The sequence below is a fragment of the Geotrypetes seraphini genome, chromosome 4 (assembly GCF_902459505.1).
Source record: "Geotrypetes seraphini chromosome 4, aGeoSer1.1, whole genome shotgun sequence".
NCBI classification, from domain to species: domain Eukaryota; kingdom Metazoa; phylum Chordata; class Amphibia; order Gymnophiona; family Dermophiidae; genus Geotrypetes; species Geotrypetes seraphini.
In genome coordinates, this window is record NC_047087.1 from 251,787,056 (window position 1) to 251,801,935 (window position 14,880).

The 14,880-nt window shown below is 42.3% G+C and overlaps 1 protein-coding gene across 6 annotated transcripts in view; it reads left to right on the forward strand.

Moving 5' to 3' along the window:
* The window catches only part of PCDH15 (protocadherin related 15), a 2,123,136-nt gene that overhangs the window by 1,641,544 nt on the left and 466,712 nt on the right, over nucleotides 1–14,880 (forward strand). For all 6 annotated transcript variants that reach the window (XM_033941002.1, XM_033941006.1, XM_033941004.1 and 3 more), the window contains one exon: nucleotides 3,563–3,695. In XM_033941002.1, coding sequence (XP_033796893.1) covers nucleotides 3,563–3,695 — 133 coding nt within the window. The remainder of the gene's footprint in view (nucleotides 1–3,562; nucleotides 3,696–14,880) is intronic.

Below are 14,880 nucleotides of genomic sequence, written 5' to 3' on the forward strand. Positions count from 1 at the left end.
GTATATAAGAAATAAATTACATTACATTACATTATGATTTTTGTTGCTAGATAAAATGCACATCCGGGGGAGGGGGAGGAATATAAGTTTTTAATTGATTATTTTTAAAGATGGTAATTGGGTGGAAGGGTGGTATTTTTGAGGATTGATAAATAAGTCTGAATGGTTATATAAGTGTAATTTATGTTTTAAAAATGTATAGTGTATTTTGGAAACTAAGATAAAATTTTATAGATATCTTAATGATAGTGAATAAGGTGGGGGGGGGTGTGTATTGATCTGTATTAATCCTGTAATGTATTAAGTGTTGTCTAAAGTATACAATGTTTTAATTATCTCTATTTTCACTTGTTGAAAGTGTTTTTAAAAATGAATAAAGATTATTAACTAAAAATAAAAAGTCTAAATGAAGCTAAAAAAGATCACAGCACAAATGCACTTTTGCTATGGTACTTTTGATACAGCACTTTAAAGCACTAGTGCACTTTTGTCAGTTCTGAGTTTTCCAAAATGTACTGTGAGGTTTAACTGGTCTTGAATGCTGATGAATTATTAATCCTTTATGAATTTAGAATTATTTAAAATATTGAGTTTATTAGAAAGTAGTTAGATTAGAAGGCAATAAATTCAGTTAGGTATTTTAGCAGTAATTAATTTAAGATTGAAGAAATAAAAGATTAATGTTAAGATTAAGGTAGGGAGGATGGGTTCAAGCCAGTGATGTTAATAGGAGTAAGAGAAGAAAAATTGTCCTTCTCTTTGAAAGAACCCTGAATGGGTAAAACTCCATAATCTGAGACTTGTCCCTGCTTACAGGATAAAAGAGATAAAGAGAAAAAAGTTAAATAAGTACCTTCAGTGTGATTTTGGTTTATACCAATGGTTTTGCAAATTATATTTAACTTGATATACAAGCAATGTCTTGCAATACAAGTGCATACAGTATATATACATCACAACTGAGCCGATGGTTCTTCTCTCTCTGACGCTGCAGGAGTATAGTGACTGTTCTAAATGAGCGAGGTCTTGCAATACAAGTACATACAGTATTTTGTATTAAAGTTTTGGGGCTGTGGAACAAATCATCTGAGTTTCCATTATTTCCTATGGGGAAATTTGCTTTGATATACGAGTGCTTTGGATTACAAGCATGCTTCTGGTACGAATTAAGCTCGCAAACCAAGGTTTGACTGTACTAGTAGGGAAATCATTTAAGTTCAAGCTAGCAGGGACTAAATCAAAAATATAATCTGCACATAAATACATAACTTCCCCTAATGCCAGAACAAGAGATCTTAAAGAACTTATATATATGTTAAACAAAATTGAGAAATACCTGATAGCATCTATTTTTCAAGAAAGAACTACTGGGAGCATAGGCTTGAATAGGAAACTGTAAGTGCATATTAGCCACTAAATAACTAAGACTGATCAGACCTTACTCCTACAGCCACTACTTTGCTATATTAGTCCAAATGGTTCCCTCTATGAAGGCATCATCTCTTCTAATAAGCACAAACTCCAAATGATTTAAAACACTGCAATCAGATTGATCTTTGACTTAACTAAATATGGCCCCGTTTCTGCTTATTATGTTATGAATTATGCACAATATTTTCAGCTCTTCGTGATGAAATCCCATCATGCTGGATCTCGATGTATATTCTGAAGATTCTAACCGTCTTTGCTGACGGTTAGAATCTTCAGAATATACATCGAGATCCAGCAGCGATGGGATTTCATCACAAATAGCTGAAAATACTTTGTATAATTCATAACATCAAGTTTATTGAATATCTACATTCGGGTTCCCTGAAGCAGGGATCAAAACGGGGCCACGTCGGGACCCCTTGAATTCAGTTTGAAAGTTAAGTGAACTTTAATACACTTTACCAATGCAGTGATGGCGCTTTTGAGATAAACAGATGAGAATATATTACTTTCCTATATTTAAAGGACTTTAACATTTTTTTAAATTTATACATATATATTTCAGTGCCTTGGAGCGTGATCATAGATTTATTAACCTGCAATGACTGGAAGGCGAACTCTGAGCGAGTTATATATCTAATTGACTACTCTCCATAGGCAGTTCCTTATTGGAGTCAGTTTTTCGCTATATTAAGCTAAGAATTGTCAGCATTCTTTTTATCCCATTTGACTTTATCTCTATACTTCCCTTATTCCATTTGTGAATCAGCAATTGCCATTCTCCTCCTATTGTTTAACCCTATCCTCTGTGCTAATGTAACCTTTTCCTCCCATAGCTCTATCTACCTGCAACAAAGCATCATATATTCATTGATGAGATGTAACTACAATTCCCCATACTTCCTTATGGGCTTCTTAACTTCTAAATCGTCTTGAACCTGTCCTGGATAAGACTGATACAGAAATTCAGATTAGATTAGAAGTTAGGTAAAATCTTTAAAAAGAGCACACATAAACTTCAACAATATATATGATTACATGTTGTTATCACATTCAACAAAGCTCTCTGCTGATTAAATTTACAGATGACATTAAACTGTTCAAAGTTGTTAAAATGCAAGCAGAATGTGAAAAATTGCAGGCAGAGTGGTGTCGCTGAGGTCCGGAGAATTTGGAAAAGAGACATATATAAAAATAAAGAACTATAATAAAAGGGTGCTATGGACTTGGGGGTGCTAGTGGATGTCAAGTTTTGATATTGACCCCAAGTATAGAGTGAATAACAGTATTGACATCAAATGAAGATTCTACAAATACCTGCATGTAAATCATTTAAAAGGGGGAGTGACCATGGGAAGAACATGAGTGGGTCAAGGGCATTCACTAAACATGTGTACAGTATTATAGAATTTAGGGTATCCACACATTAGGTATCAGGACTTATACCAGGTTTGGACAGGTATCCCAGTACACCATTTATAGAATAGCATTCTGTTTCCAATCCCTCTAAGTTGATTAGAAGTCTTCCACCTACCTTCCTGTCAGTGGGGGGTGCTGTTTCACTATCACATTTTCAGTAATGAGGGACAGGCAAGCTTTGCAATACTCCAGTGAACTTTTATCTTTAGTGACTGAAAACATAATATTGAAGCAACATCCCACACTGGCAGCAATGCAGTTGGAGGACTCCCGTTCAGCTCAGAGGGAACAATGCATTTCTCACTAATTTTTTTTTCAGTGCTAATTTACTGAATCTATTCCTTACCCCCTCTTTTACATAGCCACGCTAGCGGCTGCCGCATGGAAACAGCCCTGAAGCCCTTTAAATCTCTATGGGCTTCAGGGCTGTTACCATGCAGCAGCCGCTAGCGCAGCTTTGTAAAAGAGGGGGTTAGTGTCTAATAGTAGGCATCAAATTAGAATGAGAGGGCATATCTTCTAAACCTATGTAGTTCTATTTTATTTTATTTTTATTTTTTTTACTAATTTCCATTTTAAATTGACCAAGAAAAGAATAAATATATTCTCAGTAATTTTATTGGCCCTGCAGTATATTGTTTCTCTTCTTTATTATGCAGGGTTAATTGAGCAAGTTTGATTGATTTTTTTTTTTTTTTTTGTCTCATTACAGGAGCTCCATCACCACTGTGTACATTGATGTACTCCCACCAAACAACCAGAGTCCCCCTCACTTTCCACAACTGATGTACAGTCTTGAATTAAGTGAAGCCATGAGGATCGGGGCTGTTTTGTTAAACCTTCAGGTACAAATTACATCATTATATGCCTTGGTAATATAATGGTCTGACCTCATGTCTTGGCCATAACAATGGTAATAAATTTCAGTATCATTCGATTTATTTACTATGTTGAAAACTCAGTGCTTTCTGAGGAAGACTAGAAGCAACAATAAATGACTTGATAATTTAACATTTAGAAATGCAATAGGCAAAAAGAATGTAGATTTCAGACCAAGGCATTTTTTTCTAAAACTTTATCTCATAATATTGAGCCCATAGAAGTCAGAACTTTTAAAAATGTCAGCTGCTATGCATAATAAAACAAAACAAACAACAACAAAACCCCCCAGATATTCAGCATCCTAAGTTTGGGCCCCTTTTACAAAGCCATGGTAGTGATTCCACTATGACAAATGCACCAAAGCTGCTGCATGGAAATCACTACCATAGCTTTGCAAAAGGGGCCCTTTATCTTGATAGCTAAATGGTTAATGGTCTGAATATTGCAACTAACCTTTGGTTCTACCCACTCTGACACTGTCTGGATAGTGCCAAGGCAGTCAGCAGAAATATTCAGAGATACTGGTTACTGCCACTGAATATTCCTCTCACCCAGTGGCGTAGTAAGAGGGGGAGGAGAATGGTCTACCCTGGGCACCATACCCTGGGCACTGGCATCTCTTCACCCCATACTTCTTTAATATTTGCCAGCTTGAGTAACTTTTCTGACCTGGTGCTCGCTCTGGCCTGGCTCCCCTCTGAAACAATTTCCTGGTCATGGGGTCAGGAAGTGATGTCAGAGGGAAAGACAATGCTGGTGCAAGCAACAAGCCAGAGAAGCTGCTCTTGCAAGTGAATATTTAAAGAGGCATGGGGGGAAAGGAGGGCGTGAGGGTGGTGGAGGGGTGTGGAAGTAGCGTGTGGGGGGGGGGAGGGCGGAGATGAGGGCACCAGGGGTACGCCACCTACCCTTGCCATGCCACTGATCTCACCAGCATGACTACTTGGCTTTCTGATAATATATGCAGTATATGAGAAATGACTGATAGAAATAATCTAAATTTTGCTAAAGCTTTAGACATCCCTAGATGTTCAGCACCAGTATTCAGGTACGGACCAGTGCTGAACATTTGAATATAACTTAAATGGTACTTTAAAGCAACTAAAGAATAGATTTGGTCAAATATCTTTTTTTATTTCATTTTCAAAGGCTTTGGAAGAATAATGTTGATTATATGGAAAAGTATGTGCTAAAGTAAGAACAGCATATTTTAATAACAATAAACCAAAAATGAAACACTGTTTTAGAATGAAATAAATTAGGAAACAGAAACAATGTTTTTTTTCAGTACCGCTATATGTCCAGAGCTGAAAGGGGTGTTATAGGAGGATTGGTAAGTGTGTGATTTGGCGGGACATGGGCTGACCTAGACTTAATCGTACTGCAAGTATTAGCAAAAGTTCAACGAGACTACCTAGATCAGGGGTGCGCAAATTGTTGATCACGATCGACCAGTAGATTGCATAGGGAACGCGAGTCGATCGCGTTGCCTTTGCGATCTTTTTCTCCCTGCTGCTTCCCCAAGCCAGGCTTGGCACGTATAAGTGCTGGATTCACAAGACTTCACCTCCGACGTCAATTCCGACATTGGAGAGGAAGTTCTGGGCCAGCAAATCACTGCCTGGCTGGCCTGGAACTTCCTCCCTGATGTTAGAATTGATGTCGGAGGTGAAGTCTTATGGGCCCGGCGCTTGTACGTGCCAGGCCTGGCTCAGGGAAACAGCAAGCAGAAATCGGCGTGATGGCTTGGGGGTGGGGGTAGGGAACGAATCGGGGAAGTGGAGAAATCGGCACAATGGCTTGGGGGGGGGGGGCAGGGGGAGAAACAAATACAGGCAGGCAGGGGAAAAGAGAAAGAAAGTCAGAAAGAAAGAAATGTTGGCTTTATAGAAGAAGGAAGGTAGGAAAAATGATTTTATTTTCAATTTAGTGATCAAAATGTGTCCGTTTTGAGAATTTATATCTGCTGTCTATATTTTTCACTATGGCCCCCTTTTACTAAACCGCAATAGTGGTTTTTAGCGCAGGGAGCCTATGAGCATCGAGAGCAACGTAGGGCATTCAGCGCAGCTTCCTATGCTAAAAAATGCTATCGCGGTTTAGTAAAAGAAGAGGGGGTGTATTTGTCTATTTTTGTAAAGTTGTTACTGAGGTGACATTACATATTTTAAAGTCATCTGCCTTGACCTTTGAAAAAAAAACCTGAATACAAATGATAATTAACATTTTCTCTGCGTACAGTGTGCTTTGTGTTTTTTTAAATTTTATTGTAGGTAGATCATTTTGACTTGGTCATTTTAAAAATAGCTCTCAAGCCAAAAAAGTGTGGGCACCCCTGACCTAGATGGAATTTATACGTAGTGACTTAGGCAATTTAAAAACAAGTCTAAATGTCCAGAAGGTATCCAAAGTGACCAGATAATCCACTGCAGACACAAAGTACAGATTCACACATACTCCCCCGATCACTGACCCCTCCACCCCACACTGCCATAAAAATCGGAATAGAAACGTACATACCTGCTTCCAGAACATCAACACCAGACATAGGAAAGCCTAGTACAGCTGCACAGAGGTGGCTTAAGTAGTCTGGAGGGTGAGCTAGTGAACTATAGAGAAGAAGACCCAGGCCCATAAGCCACTCTAACCACTGAATTCATGGTGAAATATGTGAATCCCCCAAAACCCTATTATACTGCCATATAGGTGGCACCTACAGCCATAAGGGCTATTGGGGTGGTAGAAAGGTTGATCTAGTAGGTTTTTTGGGGGGCTCACCATGACCTATAAGGGAGATGTGGTGAGATGTTTATGTGGTACCCTTTTTGTAAAGTTCACAGCAATGCCCTGTTAGGTGCCCTACTACTCTGTTGCCATGTCTGGGTGGCTAGTCCATCAATTTGCTGACCCCTCCCAAAAGGTCTTGTTTTAGGCGTTTTTGACTTGGATGAATATTTGGACAAGAATGGGGTATAAAGATATACGACTGAGTGGTATGGACGATCAAACAGCTGGTCATACAAGTAGACAATTAAAAAGAAAAAAATGGGTGGTCGGATATTTCGAGAATGGACTTTAGATATGTCCGATTTTGGGCAACTAGTAACTTAGGCTCAAAATGGACTTAGACATATTTTTTTTTTATTATGCCCCTCTAAGGCTCTTCAGCTCGAAAAAAAGATACTGAGCAAAGATATGATTGAAGTCTACAAAATCCTGAGTGGTGTAGGACAGGAACAAAAGGATCAATTTTTTGCTACATCAAGATTTACAAAGACTAAAGGACACTCAATGAAGTTACAGAGTAAGGGGCTCATAATCAAAGAAAAAAAATGTCTAAAAAGTGGCCTAAATGGGTACTTGGATGATCAAGAAACCTGATCATCGAAGTACCCATAATCAAAGCTGGTTTTAGATGTATCTAAAACCAGCTTAGGCCTTTCCCCTGCCTCTAAACGCATAGAGCGAAAAGAGGTGTTTTTAGAGGAAGGAAAAGGGCAGGAGCTGGGCGGGAGGTGGGCCAATCTAGACATAGGCGTATAGTAGGTATAACCAAAAGTTTAGCCAGGTTGCCTAGTCGTCAATTATACGTTTTGACTTAGACCAAGTCAAAACAGGAATAAGTGCTGAAAAAGGAGCTGTTGAGCTTATGGTGGCTGCTGTGATCAGCTCAGTGGCCCGGCAACCTACCCACCCCCACCGCAACCATTGTGGCAGGAGAGATGGCTCATCTCCCCTGCCGCGATGGCGATCACCCCTCTACCCGAACTGCCGCGACCCGCAGCAGGAGAGATGCCCAATCTCTCCTGCCGCGGCTTGTGGCAGTTCGGGTAGAGGGGTGATCACCATCGTGGCAGGAGAGATAGCCAATCTCTCTGCTGCGATCCATCACCCCCCCTGACTCGATCGGGGCAGGAGTGAGCTCAAGCCCTCCTGCTCTGGAGACCCCCCTATACCCCACCTCCACTAAGATATGGGCAGGAGGGATCCCAGGACCTCCTGCCCCAACGCAACCCCCCCATGACTGCCCACCGAACCCCTGATCTGCCCACCGAACACCCCACACTTGCTGACCCGCAAGCCCCCCCACTGACCCCACGACACCACCCCACACCCCCGACATCCCCCTTACCTTAAAAAAGTTGGATGGATGGATGGGTCTCAAGCCCGTCCTTCCAGCAGGCCCACCATCTTCAGAATGGCGGGCCTTAGGGCCTGATTGGCCCAGGTGCCTCAAGGCCCGCTCATAGGAGGGGCCTTATACGCCTGAGCCAAACGGAATTGTCCCAGTTGCCTTAGGCCCCTGCAGTGGGCAGGGCTTTAGACACATAGGCTGGGTTGGGCCCATGTGCCTAAGGCCCCACCCACAGGAGAGACCTAAGACAACTGAGCCAATTCTGGTTGGCCCAGGCCCCTCCTGTGGGCGGATCATGAGGCGCCTGGGCTAATTGTGCCCTAAGGCCCACCATTCTTTTTTTTAAGGTAAAGGAGGGTGTCAGGGGTGAGGGCAGGTGAGTCTCATGGGTTGGCGGGTGGGTGGGGTGTTCGGTGGGCCAAACAGGGATTCGGGGAGCAGTCGTGGGGGGCTGTGTCGGGGCAAAAGGGCCTGGGATTCCTCCTGCCCGTATCTTAGTAGGAGTGGGGGTAGGGGGGTCTCCAGGGCAGGAAGGCTTGCGCTTCCTCCTGCCCTGATCGAGTTGGGGAGGTCTCCAGGGCAGGAGGGCTTGGGCTCCCACCTGCCTGATCAAGTTGGGGGGGTCTCCTGGGCAGGCGGGCTTGGGCTCCCTCCTGCCTCAACAGAGTTGGGGAGGTCTCCCGTGCATGAGAGTTTGGGCTCCCTCCTGCCCCGATCGAGTCTTCTGGGCAGGCGGGCTTGGGCTCCCTCCTGCCCCGATAGAGATGGGGAGGTCTCCCGTGCATGAGGGCTTGGGCTTCCACCTGCCTGATCAAATTGGGAGAGTCTCCTGTCCAGGCGTGCTTGGGCTCCCTCCTGCCCCGATTGAATGGGGGGGGAGGTGTCTGTGGGGCAAGAGGGATTGGGCTTCCTCCTGCCCAATCGAGTTGGGGGATCTCCGGGGCAGGAGGGCTTGGGCTCCCTCCTGCCCCAGCTGATCGCAGGACTGTATCAGGGCAGGAGGGGTTGAGCTCCCTCCTGTCCGATCTTGTCGGTGGGGGGTGGATCACTTGACAGCACTTCGGGATCATTATTGCGGCAGGGGAGATGAGCCATCTCTCCTGCCACCATCATTGCTGGGGATGGGGTTGGATTCTGTAACAGGTGTTCTTTTTTGACAGACACCGGTTACAGAATCTAGCTTTTAGGCGAAGGACTGGCTCCTCCTTCGCCTAAAAGCTATTGTGTTGGGCATTTGGGACTTAGACCTCTTTTGTTGTTGTTGATTATATGTTGTTTAAATAGCTGAACATAGAAGCAGGCCATTATTTTTTTTAAAAACTCCTTTTGGACGTTTGTTTTTGAGACTGGACATTTTCCCTGCTTCTACTTTCAGCGTTTAGGGCCTAGGCCAAAAAGTGACTTAGAGTTTTTTGGAGTTTTGTTTTTTTAATTATGCCCCTCCACTTCTTTTAAAAACAATAGGAGGAAATATTTTTTCACTCAGAGAATAGTTAAGATCTGGAATGCGTTGCCAGAGGATGTGGTAAGAGCGGTTAATGTAGATGTTTTTTTAAAAAAAGATTTGGACAAGTTCCTGGAGGAAAGGTCCACAGTCTGCTGTTGAGACAGGCATGGGAGAAGCCACTGCTTGCCCTGGATCAGTGGCATAGAATGCTGCTTTTGCCAGGTACTTGTGACTTGGATTGGCCTCCATGAAAACAGGATACTGGGCTAGATGGACCATTGGTTTGACTCAGTAAGGCTATTCTTATGTTCACTTAAACCATTAAGGCATACTGATTTGAAATATTCAAGTTTCAAGTTTATTTAAAATTTGATTCAAACGCTTATCAGTATTTCTAAGCGATGTACAAATAAAAAGGGGACATTATTGCTTAGTCCTCCTTGGCTTGCTTAAACTTCATATATCCTCATACCTGCCCACCTCTTTTACCTTGCTTTGGAAATGTGTACTAAGGAGATAATTAATTCTCCAGTCAATATTCGGCTTGACGTTAAATGCTTTTTTTAAATGCTGACCACAGCATCCAGAATTAGCTCTGGATATTCAAATAGCAGGCCATGTTTGGGACTAATATGGTATGCTCTATTAACTGGAGTATATGCAATATCTGGCTATTAGCCAGGACCTGCATAAGACAGTTATGTAAGCCCCTGCTGGACATCAACTGGAAACCGCATAAGAGAAAGCAGGTCCTCCCATGCTCCAATTCTGATTCCCTCTTCCTCTTGACCTCTAAATCTACTTTTATCTCCCTTCCTTCCACAGAAGGGATCTCAATTCTCCAGTCAGACTAAACCTGGGCCTATTTTTCATATCGTAAGTGGTATAGCATTAATATTAAGATAATGTCTCTAGAAGTCACAGGAGCCACTTTCAGGCCACAGCCATAAGGGGAAGGATAATTCCTTGTGATAATATTATGACTAATGCTAGAGTTAATTGAAATTGGAAGCCAGAAATGGAGGAAGTGGAGCTGTTGAGACCCAACGATACAAGGAGGGTCTGAAGCAGGGATTGGTAAAACTATCCTGGGGGAACCCCTGCAAGTCAGGTTTTCAGGATATTCACAATGAATATGCATGAGATGACCTGCATACCAAGAAGGCAGATTCAGTAGTGTGGACCCATTCAAAACAAATGCAAAAAGGAAAACACAGTATAGTCTGACCCACAATGGTCCTTACAGATACCCCACACACAAATGCAGTCTCCAAGGAGCCTCCTGACAACACTATCCAAAATCTTACTTTCTTGAGGAAGCCACACTCCTATTTCCAATCTCCCAACTTATCTGTGAAAGAACTGGCACCTCAGTTGTTCTGTGAGACAGTGATCTTCCCTTTTACTGCCCAGGTCAATGTCAAGAATCAAAATGGTACCAATAATCCCTAGTAGTAGTTTCCTAATAATACCACTAGGAGTCAATCTACAATATAAGGAAATTTACTCATATATGGCATATTAACCTCTAGCAGTAGTACCACATGACTACTGTTAGAGGTCATTGGCACCTTTTTTCTTCCTGGCACAAAACCATACTGTAGTGGGAGGCATCTGGGACCAATGAGATACCAATGCTGACTCCTTGGTAAGTCCTGGGGGATGGTAGGAGGTGGGGAAATGGTACCTCTCAGAAGGAGACAGGGTTTTAGGTGGGAAGCATGGTATCTTCAAGGGAGAGGGGGTTGATAATTTAGATTGGGAAGTCGGGAGAGCCCAGAGGAAGCTGGACTTGTGTAAGTGTGGGTTGAAGGGAAGGCACATAGGACTGGTATCAGAAAGGCACATGACTGGGTCTTGGGGAGGTGTTGCTGTGCAACCTGAGATGGCACTGTGCTATCAGTCTGCTGGCAGCACAGCTGTACTTATCACCTCCTCTAGTGGTGGCTGTTAGTTCAGCTGTGCTATTGGCACTCATGACAGATAGTTTGTGGTACTGACCTGTATACTAGGTGCCACAGCCAGTGACATTTTTGCCCACTCAGATCCCACCCATTGCTGCATTAGTCAGCTAACATACCTAGGATTTTTTTTTTTTTTTTTAATGTAGAAAGTCCCCTGTTTAGCAGCTTAATAGAAGGGCCTCTAAGTGCCTAATTTGTTTTAGTAAAAAGGCCTCAAAACATTCAAATTTTTATTTGGTACAGTTGAGTCATTTTTTTGGAATAGGAACAATGTGGAATGCTTAAGCATTTTGTACTATCTGTTCTGTCTTTTATTCTGAGACCCCTTCTTCCAAAAGATCGATTTAAAACTCTCCCATTCTACTTGTTTATTTTTTGCTTGTTTAAATGAAAAGATTCTTAAAACAAAACCATTAGCATGCCTTCTACTTCACCTTTAGAAACTCATTTCCTACCAGATGCTATATTTAACATTCCATTTAAGTTTCTAGCCTACTGTCAGTTATAAAAAATGTATATACCAGTAAGGCAGGTGGTGGCAGTATCCCTTTCCTTTTCCAGACTGCCTGGTGATTTTGCTGACTACCGCTGTCTGTTCTGTAGTTGTTTCTGTCTTGATTTATTGATGCATGGAATGGAAGCATACCCTTGATAAATGAGATCCATTGTACAGAGTTAACAATTTGGAGGAATCCCAGTTCTGAAAAGACACTAATTTCAAGTACTTTAAGCAGACACCATTCTTTAAATCCCTTTTTTACGTTTGTAAAGGGTAATGGAGGAGGATTAGATTTTTGTTGTTGTTGTTACTATCTCTTCCTCATATCTGTGATTTTTTTTAAGTTGAACTGACTTGCTTTACTATTTTTGGGGGTCATTTTCAAAGCTTCAGGTGTATATTGTAATAGCTACGTAGATGTTATTTACATGTAGAGATGCTAAGAAGGCAAAGATTTCAAGGGGGTGTAATGTGAAGAGATTTAGAGTGATTATATACAGTCGACTCCGCTTAAATGCACAACCTTTGGACCGGGTTTCCACATGCACTTAAATGGAGTGTGCACTTAATAGGACTGGGGGAAGGGGAAGGCTGTAGTTAAGCCAGCTCAGTTTAAATATGGTGCATGGGCTGCTGTAGCCTAAAGTACAGGAAAGCTATACCCTACAGCTTAGCACTCACTTTCCCAGATGTCCCAGCACTCACTTTCCCAGCTGTCCCAGCGCTTAAACTGCTGTGTGAAGCTTAGCCATTCCCAGTCAGAACATGATTGCATTTAACCAGAGTGAATGCAATGTGAAAGAATAGAGGTTGGACCTATGACATCAGTGCGCATAAGCGGATTGTGTGCGTATCCGAATTGCAAATATCCAGAGTTTACATCCATTGACTTTAATGTAAAAAAAACCAGGACCATGGTGGTAGGCTGCTGTTAACTGAAGTATGCGCTTAACTGACATGCACTTAGGTGGAGTCGACTATATACATATATATACAGAGGGACATAATCGAAAGGAACGTCTAAGTCCGATTTCATCTTAAGTCGCAAGTCATCCAAAGTAAAAAAACATCTTAGGACACATTTTCGAAAAATACATCCAAATTCTTTTCCCTTTCGAAAATCATCTAAGTATACGTCCTGCCGATCTGATCTTCCAAGTCGCTAAATTGTCCATCTTTATACCACCAAAATGCCTAGAACAAGCCCTGTTGGACGTGTGAGGGGTCTGCAAAGTGATGGACTGAACACCCAGACATGGCACCTAAATAGTGGGGTACCTTACAGGGCACTGCTGTGAACTTCACAAAAAGGGTGCCATGTCATCATCTCACTACAGCTCCCTTATAGGTCACGGTGAGCCTCCCAAACCACCTCCAGAATCCCCTAGATCCACTTATCTACCACCCTAATAGCCCTTATGACTGCAGGAGCCACTTATATGCCAGCATAAAAGGGTTTTGGGGGTGTATAGGAGAGTGCACATGTTTCAGTAACAATGCAGTGATTACAGGGGCTTATGGGCATGGGGCCTCCTCTCCAATGGTCCCTAACCCACCCCCAAGATGACTTAAGCCGCCTCTGTGCAAGACGACTAGGCTTTCCTATGCCAGGCTGCCAGGTGATGATGATCTGGCGGCTGAATTTTAAAGGTGTGATTACGAATTTTATGTGGTTGGGGGGTTGGTGATCACTGTGGTAGTGTGTGAGAGTCTGTATTATGTGTTTGCAGTGCTTATCTGGTGACTTTAGGTGGGTTTTTGTGACTTAGACCATGTTTTAAATAGTCTAAGTCACAACGTCCAAGTTCCATTGATCCTGTGCTGTATACCTTTCAGTTATACATGCAGTACGACTATGTCTAAACCTGCCCACGTCCCACCCAAATCCCACCCTCGACACTCCTCCTGACATGCCCCATTTAGCTATGGTCACTCAACGGCACTATGAAGGCCAAGGTCATTTAGAAATACGTCCAAAACTTGGTTTGATTATCGGCACTTGGACTTCTTTCATTTATGATTGTCCAAGTGCCGACTTAGGCCAGTTTTTGGACATTTTTCTCTTTCGATTATGAGCCCCACAGTATATATATATACACACATAGTATATATACAGGCAGTCCCCCAGGTTAAGAACGAGTTACATTTTTAAAGCTATTCTTAAGTCAGATTTGTATGTAACTCAGAACTGGTAGATTTTAAGATTCTTTCTGTTTACTTCTGCTCCCAGCTATCAAAAGGGCCAACTGTCCCTACCAGTGTTCCCTTTAAGGTACAGCATGCACAAGCATGCAATGTTCTTACTGTGGCCAAGCATCATTCCTGAACCTGTTACAGGAGAAGTGTAGGAGTCTATGCCCCACTGAAAATACTGTTCAGTGGATCAAATGAAACTATGACCACGTTCTTAAGTATGAGTCATACTTAAGTCGGGTGTCTGTAACTCGGAGACTGCCTGTATTTAAAATCCTTTTAACAAACATGTAGAAACATAGAAACATGATGGCAGATAAAAACCAAATGGCCTATCTAGTATTCCCTTTGGCTTCTGCACTAGCAGTGAGGCACATGTAGGTTAAATGAAAGTGATTATTTCACAGAGGATTAAGGAGGTACAGTACTACTACTACTACTACTACTATTTATCATTTTTATAGCACCGAAAGGTATACAGAGCGTTGTACATTAGCATTCAATAGGCAGGCCCTGCTCAGGAGCTTACAATCTAATTTGGACAGACAGGACATCTAAGGGTTGGGAGGTTTATAGCACAAGGAATAAAATGATGGGTGTAGGTATCTGATGGAGCGTGGGAGTTGAGTTGAAAGCAGCTTCAAAAAAGTGGGCTTGTAGCTTGGATTTGAATACTGTTAGAGGTGGAGCATGACATATTGACTCAGGCAGCCTGTTCTGGGTATACAGCATGGCAAGAAAGAAGGGATGGAGTCTGGAGTTGATAGTGGAGGAGAAGGGAGCATAGGGGGAGACAATTGAGGAAAGATACTGAGGAGCTACAGTAGTTTTCCTTATCTTATTTCTAATTTTTGCCACATAAAGTTAAATAAAAAGTAAAACCATTTTTATAGCTTCCATAGTTAATTGC